This window comes from Nycticebus coucang, chromosome 12, assembly GCF_027406575.1.
Source record: "Nycticebus coucang isolate mNycCou1 chromosome 12, mNycCou1.pri, whole genome shotgun sequence".
Classification (NCBI taxonomy): domain Eukaryota; kingdom Metazoa; phylum Chordata; class Mammalia; order Primates; family Lorisidae; genus Nycticebus; species Nycticebus coucang.
In genome coordinates, this window is record NC_069791.1 from 68,293,667 (window position 1) to 68,309,370 (window position 15,704).

The 15,704-nt window shown below is 39.2% G+C and overlaps 1 protein-coding gene across 4 annotated transcripts in view; it reads left to right on the forward strand.

The window, feature by feature from the left end:
- LMTK2 (lemur tyrosine kinase 2) overlaps window positions 1-15,704 on the forward strand; it is a 109,811-nt gene that overhangs the window by 32,836 nt on the left and 61,271 nt on the right. For all 4 annotated transcript variants that reach the window (XM_053556686.1, XM_053556684.1, XM_053556688.1 and 1 more), the window contains 2 exons: window positions 4,946-5,090; window positions 14,963-15,036. In XM_053556686.1, coding sequence (XP_053412661.1) covers window positions 4,946-5,090; window positions 14,963-15,036 — 219 coding nt within the window. The remainder of the gene's footprint in view (window positions 1-4,945; window positions 5,091-14,962; window positions 15,037-15,704) is intronic.

The following is a 15,704-nucleotide window of genomic DNA, read 5'->3' on the forward strand; positions in this document are numbered from 1 at the left end:
AACGTGGAAACCTCCACTTTCCTAAAGGGGGAGAAGAAATGCTGCTCGTTCTAAAATCCTGGCCTGGGGTGGGGGATAGGCAAGAAGGGCTGGTGGTGTAGCAGCCAATAAGTGGTATGTACCAGTAAACTAGCCAGGAAAATCTGCTTTGAGCCTGCTAGCATGTATTAGGGCTTAGTAATTACCTGTTAAGAAGGAATATATGGGAAAATAACCCCAAAAGAATGCATGCATGCCTAGAAAATGGCGGTGTAACTGAATTAGAGCTGGTCTAGGAGTCCTGAGGACCACTGGCTCAAATTAGGAAGAAGAGAAAGTTGTCTTCTGCCTAAAACCTTATTTTTACTGGACATGGGGGCCTGATTTCCAGAGCCTCATACCTGTTTTGATAGTGTAGGTTCTCTATTGCTTGAGTCTAGTGCAGTGGTTCTCAACCTTCCTAATGCCTCCTAATGTCGCGACCTTTTAATATAGTTCCTCATGTTGTGGTGACCCTCCAACCATAAAATTGTTCTCGTTGCTACTTCATAACTGTAATTTTGCTACTGTTATGAATCCTAATGTAAATATCTGATATGCAGGATGTATTTTTTTTTTGCAGGATGTATTTTCATTGTTACAAAGGGGTCGCGACCCATAGGTTGAGAACCGCTGGTCTAGTGGCAGCTCTGAGGAGACTGGAGATGGGCTGTTCTCCAGGCTCAGTAGTGTCATTATGCTTGCAGAAGGCTGAGGACCAAGGAAAGTGGCAGGAAAAGACTCAATAACATACCTCTTTTTCTTTTGAAGATTTTGCTTCAAACCTATAGGGCTTTATTCACAGCATCAGTCCCTAGGCCTTAGAATCTGTACAGAATCTTCTTTGGGAACTTAATAACTACACTATGGGGGACAGTTGTAGGCTGTGTCCCTTATCAGTCTTACTGAGGGACTTTGCACAGAAACCTGGCCATTTCAGGACAAAGATAAAGTCTGATCAGTGTTGCTGATAATGAAATCCAGTCTGTATCTCATATTTCATGATACCTCATCCTTGCCTTAGATTGTTCTAAGCTTTTTGAATCTCAGTATCAAATGAAGAAGTTTATTATAATGCAGATTCAAGGCAAGACCCAGAAATCTATATTGTTATAAAGCTTCAACAGGTGATTCTGATGCAGCGTGTTATAGGACCCTCTCCAGTTCTAGAATGTATGTGACTAAGTAAGAGTATCACCCGCTGTGATTTGTTGGTTTCCTTTAGACTTAGAGCTATGCAATTTTAGAGCTGATGATCCTGTGGCTGTCATTTTATGGACCCAGAAGCTACAGTGTGGCAATGTAAGTGACTTGCCAAGTTCATCCAGATAGCCACTGGTATAAGATAAAACAAGTGACCCTGATTTATCTTATTTTTTCTTATTATTACTCTATTACCTTTCTCAATCTTTAAAATCATCTGCTAGAATACTTAATGGTATATCATGTTGCTGCCAAGTTTTCAGTGTATTACTTTTAAGTAGGAGTGATAGACAAAGTCTTTTTTTTTCTTTTCGCCCTGGGTAGAGTACTGTGACAACATCATAGCTCACAGCAACCTCAAACTCCTGGGTTCAAGTGATCCTCTTGCCTCAGTCTCCTGAGTAGTTGGGACTATAGGCATTTGCCACAATACCCCACTGGTTTTGGGGTTGTTTTCCCCTCTATTTTTTTTTTTTTTTGTAGAGACAGAGTCTCACTTTATGGCCCTCGGTAGAGTGCCGTGGCCTCACACAGCTCACAGCAACCTCCAACTCCTGGGCTTAAGCGATTCTCTTGTTTCAGCCTCCCAAGTAGCTGGGACTACAGGCGCCCGCCACAACGCCCGGCTATTTTTGGTTGCAGTTCAGCCGGGGCCGGGTTTGAACCCGCCACCCTCGGTATATGGGGCTGGCGCCCTACTCACTGAGCCACAGGCGCCGCCCTTTCCCCTCTATTTTTAGTAGAGATGGGGTCTCACTCTTGCTCAGGCTGGTTTCAAACTCCTGAAAGCTTCCCAAAGTGCTTGGATTATAGGAATGAGCCACCATGCCTGGCTAACAAAGCCTTTTTAATGAGAGAACCGTTAGGGGAATGTCCAAAAAGTAAAATCAGAGTATTTTTCAGGTTAGAAGTGAAGTTACAGTACCTTGTTTTTCCTGTCCCCTTCCCCCTTAATACAAATACCCATAATATCCTTTAATGCTGAGGTCCCCTGCCCCTGTGTGGGTTCCCAACTCCTGGGACACAGATCTGTGGCCTACAAGGAACAGAGCCACACAGGAAGAGAGTGGTGATGACTGAGCAAAGCTTCACCTACATTTACAGCTATTCCACTTGAATCGCCACCTGAGCTGTGCCACCTGTCAGATCAGGGGTGGCATTAGATTCTCATAGGAGCATGAACCCTACTATAAACTATGCTTATAAGGGATCTAGGTTGCGGGCTCTTTACTGTGATGCTAGTGCTGAGGAACTGCTGCAAATACCAGGTGGGACTGTCCAGTCTCAGGAGAACAGCTCAGGGCTCCTACTGATTCTGCATTTGGTGAGTTGTATAATTGTTTCATTATATGTTACAGTGTAATAATAGAAATAAAGTACCCTATAAGCATAATGCGTTTGAATCATCCCCAAGCCCCACCCCTCCAAAAGTTGTCTTCCATGAGACTGGTCCTTGGTGCCAAAAAGGTTGGGGACCGCTGCTTTAATGTTTTGAGAACATATGTAAGGGTGATGTCTTCTCACATGCATGTGTAAACGTAAATATTAATCTACTTTTTTTTTTTTTTTAAGAGACAGAGTCTCACTTTGTTGCCCTCAGTAGAGTTCTGTGGTGTCACAGCTCACAGCAACCTCCAACTCCTGGGCTTAGGCGATTCTTTTGTCTCAGCCTCCTGAGTAGCTGGGAACTACAGGTACCCGCCACAATGCCCAGCTATTTTTTTGTTGCAGTTTGGCCAGGGCTGGGTTCGAACCCGCCAGCCTTGGTATATGGGGCTGGCGCCCTACTCACTGAGCCACAGGTGCCACCCAATATTAATCTACTTTTATTAAACTACTTAAAAGAAATATACTTTTATAACTTTCAATTTTTTTCTTGTGTTGGGTAAAGACTAAGAGAAATAAAAAGGATATTCATAGAGGAATAGAAACCAGTTTTTTTTGAGACAGAGTCCACTTTGTCGCCCCAGTAGAGTGCTATAGAGTCATAGCTTAGACTCTTGGACTCCAGTGATTCTCTTGCCTCAGCCTCCCGAGTAGCTGGGACTATAGGCGCCCGCCAGGAGTTGAGTACTGCCACAGGAGAAGGGGACATAATGGGTATTTGTATCAAGGGGGAAGGGAGCAGGAAAAACAAGGTACTGTAACCTCTTCTACAAAGTTACAATCAATAGCTTTATAATGTCCGGCTGTTTTTAGAGACAGGATCTCCCTCTAGCTCAGGCTGGTCTTGAACTGGTGACCTGGGTGATCTGCTCACCTCTGCCTCCCAGAGTGCTGGGATTATAGAAGTGAGCCACTTCCTCTGGCCCGAAACCAGTCTTGTTCACTGACCTGTTCAGTTTCTGTTATGATGCCTGGAAGGGTAATACTTGTTAATTATCTGAATGAATGATTTGATCATTGGCTGTATCTACAGTAAATTAACATGGACATCGAGGTACACCCAACTCATTAGAATGATGAAAGGAAAAGTTGGAATAGCTTTCTGCTGAACACAGCTGTATTGCTGCATCCTTTAGTTACCATCTTTAGAAAACCAAATGTCCTTGTATGTTAATTCCACTTACATGGTACACTGTTTTACCACTGACTTCTGTGGTTCAGACAGACCCTGATGATTTTTCTACCCAGTTTGGTAATGTTTTCATTGTAACTCTTCTAGAGAAATAGGACTTTTTAAAAAATATCTTTTCTGAGTCTTTTAACTGCCTTTATTTTGACAGAAATAATATAGCAATTGGAAATATGTGCAATTTAAAAATAAAATGAATTTGTTTTGATTGAATATGTAAAGAGATCTGTGAAACTAAATAATTTTTAAAGAATTGCTTAAACTGGTAATTTAAACTTTTCGGTATTAGAAGAGTATTGCTAAGTTAAGTTCTGTGGTCATTTTAGAAAATTTTGTACTTCAAGCTATTGGTTTTATTTATTTTAATTATTATTATTATTATTATTTTGAGACAAAGTCTTAAGCTGTCACCCTGGGTTAGAGTGCTCTGGCATCATAGCTCATAGCAACCTCCAACTCTTGGACTCAAGTGATCCTCTTGCCTTAGTTTTTCTATTTTTTAGTGGAGACAGGGGTCTCGCTTTTGCTCAGGCTGGTCTCAAACTCATGAGCTCAAGCAATCTACGTGCCTCAGCCTCCCAGAGTGCTAGGATTACAGGCATGAGCCACCTTGACCAGCCTATTTGTTATTTTTATCTTTTTGAGACAGAGGCTCATTTTTTTGCCCTGGGTAGAGTACCGTGACGTCATCATAGCTCATAGCAACCTCAAACTCTTGGACTCAAGTGATCCTCTTGCCTCAGCCTCCCAAGTAGTCGAGACTGTAGGCATCTGCCAGGGTAGTTTTTTTTTTTTTTTTTATTCTTCCTATTTTTAGTAGACATAGGGTCTTACTCTTGCTCAGGCTAGTCTCAAACTCCTGAGCTTAAGCAGTCCACCACCTCAGCTTCCAGAGCACTAGGATTACAGGAGTGAGCCATTGCACCCAGCCTAAACTATCAGTTTTAAACATTACATAAAATGTGAGTAATTTATTTTCAGATCCTTTTTATTCTGCTGTTTAGAGTTGGAGAACATAATAGTATGTGCTTTTTTTCTTAAAGTAGGTATGAATTAGAAAAAAAAGGCAAGTTCCAAATAAGTCAATAAATCTGTTCCTATCTTAAATGTTAGCCAGTGGTTTTTAATACTTTCTCTCTTTTAATTTAGGAATTTGAAGATAATTTTGATGATGAAATAGACTTCACACCACCAGCAGAAGATACTCCCTCTGTCCAGTCCCCAGCAGAGGTCTTTACACTTTCAGTACCAAATATTTCACTGCCAGCTCCATCACAATTCCAGCCTTCTGTAGGTAAGAGCTTCCATTCTAATGTCATATTTTCAAGAATAGTTTTTGAGAAGAGAGAATAAAAGCCTTGCTGTGGTAGAATACTGTCCTGCCCTTCTCCTCCTTTGTTTGTTTCTCTTCCTTTTGCTCCTGGTGAAGTTGAATTCCAGTGGTCATACCCATTGTATTTCTGCAAAAGCTGAGTCTTTTCCTTTCTGGACCATGGGTCTGGAAAAAGAATAAAACTGGTCTCCTCAGTTCATTGAAATTGAACAACTCAGACATGAGTCTTGGGCTCTATTTTGATGGCTGGTTTCTTGCCTTGCTGGGTAGGATAGTGCTGTCTTCTGCTGGGATATCCTGCATTTGGGGAGGGAGGGATATATTTGGATATATTAATCTGATTTATTTTTCATATCCTTAAAATAGGTTTAATTAGATATTAATTTCTTGTTCAAAATAGAATATTACTAGTGGTTTAAAAAGTAGGGTTTTCTAAGACTGCTACAAGAAGGATATTGAAGTCTGTAAGTGCTAGGACTGCCTTTTGTGATACTGCATGCAGTGAGGGCTATGTTTAGGGCAGAATAAATCCAAGCATTGATTATACCACTGTAGGCATGCATGACTGTAAGAAAAATGACACAGCTGGTGCATTTCATTTAAATATTTATAAATTAAGGTGTATTTTGTTTAATTAGGCAGCTTATCTCCTCAGTAGGGAGCATGGCTGCTGGCACCAGGTCTATATCCTTGTAGTTTTACAGAGAGGAAAGGGGCTTCTTTCTCAACTTGGACCAGAAATAAAAACTTAGAGGCATTCTAGCTGGCCTCACCTTAGTGATGCGGTATAGAGCTATCACTGTAGGCAGCAAGGTGTAGGGGCAGCTGAGAGACTGATAGCTTCTCTTTAGGACCTACTGGGGATGGATGGGAACACGGACAGACATTGGCAGGAGAGAAGTTCTAGTAATATGGGCAGCCATCCTAATTTTGTTTATATGCACCTCCACTTCTGTTTTGCTGAAGCCCTTTATTCTAAAATCTCTCTTAATAGGAAGAAATCATTTTAAATTTCTTTGTATAGAATACTTATGGAATACTTTTTAAAAAAATCATCATGGGACATAAGAGGCCTTTCCAAGCATGGCACCAAATTAGAAGCCATAAAAGAAAATACTGCCACATGTGATTTATAAAATGAAACATTTGATATAGAAAAAGACACTATACACAAATTTTACATAATAGCAAAGAAAAAAGTTGTAAGCTATAAACAGGATTTAAAACAGTTACATATTAATAATACAAACAAATGTGTAAAAAAAGAATAATAGGCCACTAGAAAAAATAAGGTGAAGACATGAAAGAAGAAGCTCATGGACAGAAATTCAAATAAGAGCCTCATTATTCATTAAAGAAAAGCAGGCCAGGCACAGTGGCTCATGCCTTTTATCTGAGCACTTTGGGAGATCTAGAGGAGAGGATTGCTTGAGGCCAGGAGTTTGAGACCAGCCTGGTCAATGTAGCTAGACCTCATTAAAAAAAAGTTAATGCAAACAAAATATGCTGATAACAGATAAATAAAGATGAAGAGAAACAGCACTAGGTAGTGATTGGTGAGCACATGTTATAGGGGGATGCTGTGCTATTGTCCTGTCCTGTATAGCTATTAACTGATGAAGACATTCCTTCGGGAGGGACATTCTGATAGTATGTGTCAACATGTGAAATGTGTTTACTCTTGATCTAGTAATTCCCCTTTTAGTACTTTTCACGAACATATATGTAAAAGGAATTTACTTACTGCAGCATTGTTTAGCAGTGTAAAATAGAATTGGATTATGTCTGTCAATATGTGATTTGTTAAATTATAGTAAATTCATTAACAGTAGAGTATTTTGTGTTTCTAGGAGAAGGTTAATGTGAACTGTATTTGACTATGAAAGATACTCATGATATGTTATGTGAAAATATGACAGATATTCAGGAGCATAGAAGTTGTTCTAACAGTTTTTTTCTTTTTTCTCTTTTTAAAATGTACTTTTTTTAATACATAGCATATTCACCTGATTCAAAAACCAAAATATAAGGTATTTGAAAAGTATATGAAAAATCTTCCTCTGATCTGAATCTGATCTCATTTTCTACTTCTACCTTCCCTTGGTAACAAGTGCTTTTCTTGGTTTCTTATACGTCTTTCTAAAGTTTGTTGATACAAATATTTCCACTTTTTATGATTTTAATTTTTTTTTATTTTTAAGAGATTTATTATTGTAGAGCAGTTTTAAGTTCACAGCAAAATTGAGAGGATAGTACAGAAATAGCCACATGCCCCTAGTCCACACATGCATAGATCCTCCTCTTTTTTACTCAAAGGTGTCATGGTGAATATATTAGTTTTTTCTTATTAATAGAGATCTTTCTGTATCAATAAAGAGACTTATTTATTCTTGTTTATAAGGTCATACTCTGAATTATATGGACTTAGCACAATGTATTTAAGCAGTCTCCTACTGCTAGATATTTGGGTTATTTCTAATCTTATGCTAGTACACATAAAGCTTGTATGTGTGTGGTTTTGTACATTTTTGTTGTGCTTATACATTTGTAGAATAAATTTTTTAAAGTACATCAAAGAGTATATGTGTTTATAATTTTGATGGTTTTTGCCAGCTTACCCTCCACAGGAGTTGTGCTGGCTTATATTCCTGCCGGTTGGGTGTCAAGTGGTATATGCTATGGTCTTTAAAGCTAAATTGGTATCAGGTCAAAGTAGATGGTTATAAGTTTAGGACATTAATTGTAATCCCGTGGTAACAACTAAAAATGTACAGAAGAGGCCTGGATGTGGTAGCTCACACCTGTAATTCTAGTGCTCCTGGAGGTGTAGGCGGGTGGATTACTTGAGCTCAGGAGTTTGAGACCAACCTAAGCAAGAGCAAGACCCTGTCTCTATGCAAAATAGAAAAACTAGCTGGGTATTGTGGTGGGCACCTGCCATCCCAGCTACTTGGGAAGCTGAGGCAAGAGGATTGTTTGAGTCCAAGAGTTTGAGGTTGCTGTGAGCTATAATGTTGCCATAGCATTCAACTCTAGGGCAACAGAGTGAGACTCTGTCTCCAAAAAGAAAAAAAAAAAATACAGCAAAGAAAATGAAGAGGGAATTAAAATGATACACTAAAAAAAAAAAAATCTTTTTTGCGGTTTTTAGCTGAGGCTGGGTTTGAACCTGCCACTTCCGGTATATGGGGCCAGCGCCCTACTCCTTTGAGCCACAGGCACCGCCCAGAAAGGATTTTTTTTTGATGCACAAGGATCCTGATGTTAAATAGCCAACTGAACAGCCTTTTTTGGAGTTTAAAATTTAATAGTCTTTTTTAGAGTTAAAATTTTTTTGGCCTTTGAAGTGCTTTCTCCTTTGTGCTCAAAATGATACCTTTCTTTTTTCTTTTTTTTTAATGTTTTAAGGCTATGGTTCCTAAACCCTGGGCCATGTATTGGTATCTACCAGTCCGTGGCCTTTTGAGAACTGGGTGTACGGTGTCACCACCTGAGCTCTGCCTCCTTTCCCATCCCTCCAGCCCCCATTGTCTGTGAAAAAATTATCTTCCAGGAAATTGGTCCCTGGAAGCAGGTCACACAGCAGGAGGTGAGCAAGCCAAGTAAGGGAAACTTCATCTATAGTATATTTACAGTTGCTCACTGTCGGTCGCAGTGCTGCCTGAGCTCCGCTGAGCGTGGAAAAATTGTCTTCCACGAAACTGGTCCCTGGTGCCAAATCTGTAACTCATCTTGCGTTGATTTTTGAGTATAGTATAGCTTTAGGAGGAAATTAAAGTTGTTTTCCTTTGTAAATTCATTCATTATTTGGTCCTTCTTTTTCTCTCAACTTCTCTGTGTGTGGGAGGGGCTGCTTTAGGCTTTCTATTTTTTTTTTTTGTAGAGACAGAGTCTCACTGTACCGCCCTTGGGTAGAGTGCTGTGGCTCACAGCAACCTCCAACTCTTGGGCTTACGCGATTCTCTTGCCTCACCCTCCCGAGCAGCTGGGACTACAGGCGCCCACCACAACGCCCGGCTATTTTTTGTTGTTGTTGTTGTTGCAGTTTGGCCAGGGCTGGGTTTGAACCCGCCACCCTCGGCATATGGGGCCGGCGCCCTACTCACTGAGCCACAGGCGCCGGCCTAGGCTTTCTATTTTATTTGATCTGTCTTTCTTTTTTTTTGAGACAGAGTCTCCACTTTGCTGCCCTGGGTAGAGTACCATGGTGTCATTGCAGTTTACAGCAACCTCTTTCTTCTGGGCTCAGGTGATCTTCTTGCCTCAGCCTGCCCAACAGCTGGGGCTACAGGCATGTGCCACCACACCTGGCTAGTTTTTCTGTTTTTAGTAGAGATGGAGTCTCACTCTTGCTCAGGCTCAGGTCTCAAACTCCTGAGCTCAAGCAATCCACCTGCCTCGGCCTCCCAGAATGCTAGGATTACAGGCATGAGGCACTGTGTCTGGCCTATTTCTTGTCCCAGCAACACTCTCTTAATTATAATAGTTTTGTAATAACCTGTGAATTTTTTTATTTTTTTATTTTTTACATTCTCTATATTGTCTTTTACTCTTTTAGTCTGTCTTTTTTTTTTTTTTTTTTGAGATAGAGTCTCACTATGTCTCACTGAGTAAAGTGCTGTAGCATCACAGCTGATAGCAACCTCAAGCTCTTGGGCTTGAGCGATTCCCTTGCCTCAGCCTCCCTCAGCTGGGACTACAGGCACAAGGCCTGGCTATTTTTTGACTAGTTGTCATTGTTTGGCAGGCCCTGGGCTGGGTTCGAACCCGCCAGCTCCAGTGTATGTGGCTGGTGCCCTAGCCAGTGAGCTACAGGCGCTGAGCCATTAATAGTGTCTTTTGAAACACAAGTTGTAAATTTTGATCAAATCCAGTATATCTTTTCTTTTGTTGCTTATGCTTTTGGTGTCATATTTTGGAAACTGTTGCCAGATCCAAAATCATGAAGCTTTACCTTTGTGTTTTCTTTTATGAATTTTATAATTTTAAGTCTTAAATTTAGCTGTTTGACCCATTTTGAGTTAAGTTTTTTATTTTTTGAGACAGAGCCTCACTCTGTTACCCTGGGTAGGGTGCCATGGTATCATTGTAGCTCACAGTAACCTCAAACTCTTGGGCTTAAGTGATCCTCCTGCCTCAGCTTCCTGAGTAGATGGAACTACACAACACCTACCTGGTTTTTCTACTTTTAGTAGAGACAAAGTCTCACTCTTGCTTAGGCTGGTCTGGAACTCCTGAGCCTAAGCAATCTACCTGACTTGGCCTCCAAGAGTACTAGGATTACGGATGTGAGCCACTGTGCCTGGCCTTGAGTTATTTTTTTTAAAGGGGTGTGAGTTAAGAGTTCATGTTAATTATTTTAATGTGGATATATGGTTGTCTCAGTAACAATGTTTGAAGAAATTGTTCTTCCCTCCTTGAGTTGAATTGGCACCCTTTTTGAAATCAGTTCCCCATATTTGTTTGGGTTTTCCCTTGATCTATATGTCTGTACTTAATGCTGGCACCACACCTGTTCGGATTACTGTAGCTTCTGTTTCGTAGTAAGTTTTTTTTTTTTTTTTTTGACTCTTTAAAAAATTTTTTAAACTTTATTCAAATTAATATGAGGGTACAGTATTTAGGTTACATTATTCTTACTTCCAGGGTAAAGTTCCATTTGTAGAAGAGCCCCTCACCCAGGGGGCGTGTTACAGACCCTCATAATGTGCACATTAGGTGAGATCCCACCTCTTGTCCTCCTTCCTTCTATAGTAAGTTTTGAAATCAAGATGTGTGAATCTTTTTACTTTAGATTATTTTGGCTATTTGAGATCCCTTACAATTCCATATAAATTTGAGGATCAGTTTTTCTATTTCTGCAAAACAGGCCTTTGGGATTTTGAAAGTAATTTTTTTGATATACCATTTTGATTCCCTTTTCTCATACCCTTATGATTATATTCTTAAGATACTTTCTTTGTGATTACCATTAAGATTACAATTAATATCCTGAAGTGATAACAATTGAGTTTGAATCGCTATCAGCTTAACTTTAATGGCATATAAAAATTCTGCTCCTAAATAGCTCAGTCCCTTCCTGGTATGTAGTAGTCACAAATTACATATTCATACATTTATGCTTATTAATGTAGATTTCTAATTTTTTATGTTTCTCTTTTAAATTATGTGAGAAATAAAAAGTGGAGCTATATACCAATAATATAATAATATTACCTTTTATATTTACCTTTACTGGAGATCTTTATTTTTTTAAATGGCTTCAGGTTACTATTTAGTGTCCTTTTCTTTCTCTCTTTAACATGTGTTGTAGGGCAGGTATGCTGGCAGCATACCCCCTAAACATTTGTTTTTCTCAGTGTATCTTCATTTCCCCTTCATTTTTTTTTTCGAAACAGTTTCACTGTGTCACCCTTGGTAGACACTTGGTAGAGTGTTACAGCTCACAGCAACTTCCAACTCTTGGGCTTAAGCAACTCTCTTGCCTCAGCCTCCCAAGTAGCTGGAACTATAGGCACCTGCCATAACACCCGGCTTCTTTTTTTCTTTGCAGTTTTTGGTCAAGGCTGGGTTTGAACCCACTACCTCTGGCACATGGGGCTGGCGCCCTACTCCTTTGAGCCATAGGCACTGCCTATTTTTTTGTTGAAGTTATCATTGTTGTTTAGCAGGCCCTGGCCGGGTTTGAACCCGCTAGCACTGGTGTATGTGGCTGGTGCTCTCCTCACTGAGCTACTGGCATCAAGCCTCTCCATTTTCGAAAGGTAGTTTTGCCAGATATAGAATTCCTGGTTCACAGAAATTTTCTTTCAGGACTTTATGTGTATCTCACTGCCTTTTGGCCTCCATGGTTTCTGATGATTAATTGGCTGTTAATTTTATTGAGGGTCACTTTATGATGAGTTGCTTTTCTTGTTTTTTTGCAGTTTGGGGCCAGGGCTGGGCCAAAACATCTCCGGTATATGGGGCCGGGACCCTACTCCCTTGAGCCACAGGCGCTACCCTATGATGAGCTGCCTTTCTTGTGTTGCTTTTAAGATTCTCTGTTTTTTGGTTTGATTATAATATGTCTCAGTGTGAATGGATTTCTTTGAGTTTGTCTTTCTTGGAGTTTTCTGAGTTTGTTGGATGTGTAGATTCATGTCCTTTAACAGATTTGGAGCATTTTCTACCTTGATGTCTTCAAATATTTTTTGTCTCTTTTTCTCTTCTTCTACTGGGACTTCTATTATGTGTATGTTGGTTCATTTGATGATGTTTCACAACTTCCTTAAGCTCTGTTCATTTTTCTTCATTCTTTTCTCTTTCTGCTTTTCAGACAGGATAATTTCATTTGACTTATCTTCAAGGTCACTGACTGTTCTGTCTGCTTAAGTTTGTTTTTGAACATCTCTAGTAAAATTTTCATCTCACTATACTTTCAGCTCCAAAATTCTATTTGGTTTCTTTTTATAATTTCTGTCTCTTTATTTATTTACTCTATCTGGTAGGACATCATTCTCCCGATTTCCTTTAGATCTTTGTACATGGTTTCCTTTAGCTCTTGGAATATATTTAAGTGAGTTGATTTCAGGTCTTATCTAATATGTCCAATGTTATCTTATGATGGTTTCTTTTCTTTTCCTTTTTTTTTGCTTGTAAATAAGCTATACTTTCTTGCTTGTGTGCTTTGTAATTTTTTGTGAAAACTGAACATTTTGAATAATATGTATAAAAAAGAAGTAGAAAAGAAAGAAAGAAAGACAAATGCTGTCTAGGCCTTTGCAGATTAGCTCTGTGTTAGGATATTCTTTGATCACTTAGCCCTACTGTTTACAACTCTCCTTAACCTTCACTTCCTTCTTGTGCTGAGCCTAAACACTAGACCAGTTGAAAGTTTATTTGCTTCTCAAGTCCTTCTGAGCACGTATCCTTCCCTGAGTATGCACATGGCTATCCAGGTTTCCCAAACACATAGTAGTGTTTCAAAGTCCCTTTTTCCTCTTAAAGCCTCCCTTCCAGGTTTACTGCCAAGGCTTTTAGCAGAATGTAATTTGCATTTTCTAAAATTTGTATTGTTTGCCTCAAGTGTTATCTTTTGCCCCAGGCAGCAGCAGCTTGTTTATTTGACTTTTGTTGTTTTCAAGGAACTTGTGACCAATGTCCTTATAGAGTTCTGAGCTACAAAGGGAAGCCACCGTGGCAGTCCTTCAGGGAAACCCCAGCTGGGTCAAAACACAATCCCTTGGGAAGAAGGTTCTCTTTGATCTCTCTTAAATTGGTACCTTCACTGGGAATGCAAACCATCTTTTTAAAACTGTTTGCTGCTGCACTAAAGAGGAGGCTTAGGATAAGGTAAAGCCACAAGTTCAACCTTGTTTCAGTGAACTTTCTCCTGGCTCACTTTGGTTACTAGAAACCTTTGACTGTCTTCCAGAGTTCTGATAAGGTTGATATTGATAGGTTTTTGAAATGATTTTAGTGTTTCTAAGAAGGGACAGCCCCTACAATTCCTTATTCAACCATCCACTGATGTCACCTATTCTAAATTCTACTGGAACAAATGGATATTCAGAGGCAAACAAATGAACCTTGATCTATGCCTTCTACCATATGTAAAAATTAACTCAAAAGGCATCACAACCCTACCTAAAATTATCAAACTTGTAGAAGAAAATCTTTGTGATCTTTAGTTAGACAAAGATTTATTAGCTATGACACTAAAAACTTCCTTTACTAAAGGAAATATTGATCAAATTGGACTTTATCAAAATTAAAAACTCTGCATTTTGAACCATACTATTAAGGAAATGAAAAGTTGAGCCATGGACTGGGAGAAAGTTTCAAAATTCAATAGTGAGAAAACTCCCCAATAAAAATGAGGCAAAGATTTGCACAGATACTTTGCCTCAGAATATATATAGATGGCAAATTAGCAAGTGAAAAGGTATTCAACATCATTAGTCACTAGGGAACTGAAAATTAAAACTAAAATAAGGTTGTTTACATTTTGGAATAGTTAAAGTGAGTGCTTGCTTTGGCAACACATATACTAGAATGGCTAAAGTGGCAAAGACTGACTATACCAAGTGATGGCAAACTATGGAGCAACTGGAACTCTGTTTCAAGGAGCAGTTGGTAGCTTCTTAAAAAGTTAGGTATACACTTACCATATGGTCTAGCCACTTCACCCCTTGGTATTTATCCAAGAGAAACGAAAGCTTATGTCTGTACAAAAACTTGTACACATATGTTTATAGGAACTTGATTTGAAATGCAAATTATAGTGCGCATAAATTGTTTAGAGGTGGAGAGAGGAGGGAGAAATCACTAAGGGGTATGAGAAAACTTTTGGTGGTGATAGAAATGTTTACTGTTTTATTTTGGTGATGGTTTTACAGGTGCATGCATATATCAAAGTGCATCAAATTCTGTACTTTAAATATGTGCATTTTATTGTATATCAGTTATTCTTAACTAAAGCTGTTCCTAAAAAATTAAGGGAGAGTAGTTTAAGAGGGTTAATCCTGTATCCAGGATCTCTGTTGAAAGAGATCATAAAAATATGAACTAAGTAAAGGCCACTGGAGTGGTGAGTGATGGTTACATTAGAGTAGCTAGACCAGAAAAAGGTAGCAGAACGTATTAAGGGGTCACAGTAGGATACTTAGTAAATATGGTCAGTTTTAAAACCTGAAACTATTTTGGGTGAAAAAGGTATTTATGTGTTTATTTCTACCTTTACTAGCACATGTGTTAAATTTATGTTAGTGTTTATACTTTATAGGTTATGTATTTAATATTTATTTTAGTTAGATACTTACATTTAATTTTTAATGTTCTTTTTTCTACAGAAGGTTTGAAGTCTCAAGTTGCCCGCCATAGTCTGAACTATATACAGGAAATTGGAAATGGCTGGTTTGGAAAGGTAAAATGTTCTTTCTTTAATTTTTTTCCCCCCTTCCTAATTACTGTTGGAGTTTAAAGCTAATTAAGAACTACATATGAGACATTGCATGTTCCCTGTAGATACTGTAGTAGCGATTGGGTTTGCCATCATGAACTTCAACACTGCTGGATGTGTAACTTTTTCCAGGATAGTTATCTTGGTCCATTCAGGCTTCTGTAACAAAGTACCATAAACTGGTTGACTTAGAAACAACAGGAATTTGTTTCTTACCTTTTCAAGGCTGAGAAGTTGAACATCAAGGTACCAGTAGATTCAGTGCCTGGTGAAGGCCTTCTGTCTGATTCCGAGATGGTGCCACCTTGTTATGTCCTCACTCAGTAGGGTGGGAAGTGGAGCTCTCTGGCACCGCTTTTATAAGGACACTGATCCTGTTCCTTCCAAAGGCCGCCACCTCACCCTGGGATTGGTTAGGCCCCCATACCATGAGTCCATGCTCTGGCCATACAATAAGGCTGGGACTCATCATGATATTGGTGGGTAGGTTTAAACATATGAACTTTGGGGAGGCACATTCAGACCATAGCAAAAATCTTTTTTTAATTTTTTTTTAATGTATGAGAGACTTTTTTGTTGTTTGTTTAGAGGCAGGATCTTGCTCTGTCACCCAAGGCAGTCTTCCTGCCTCA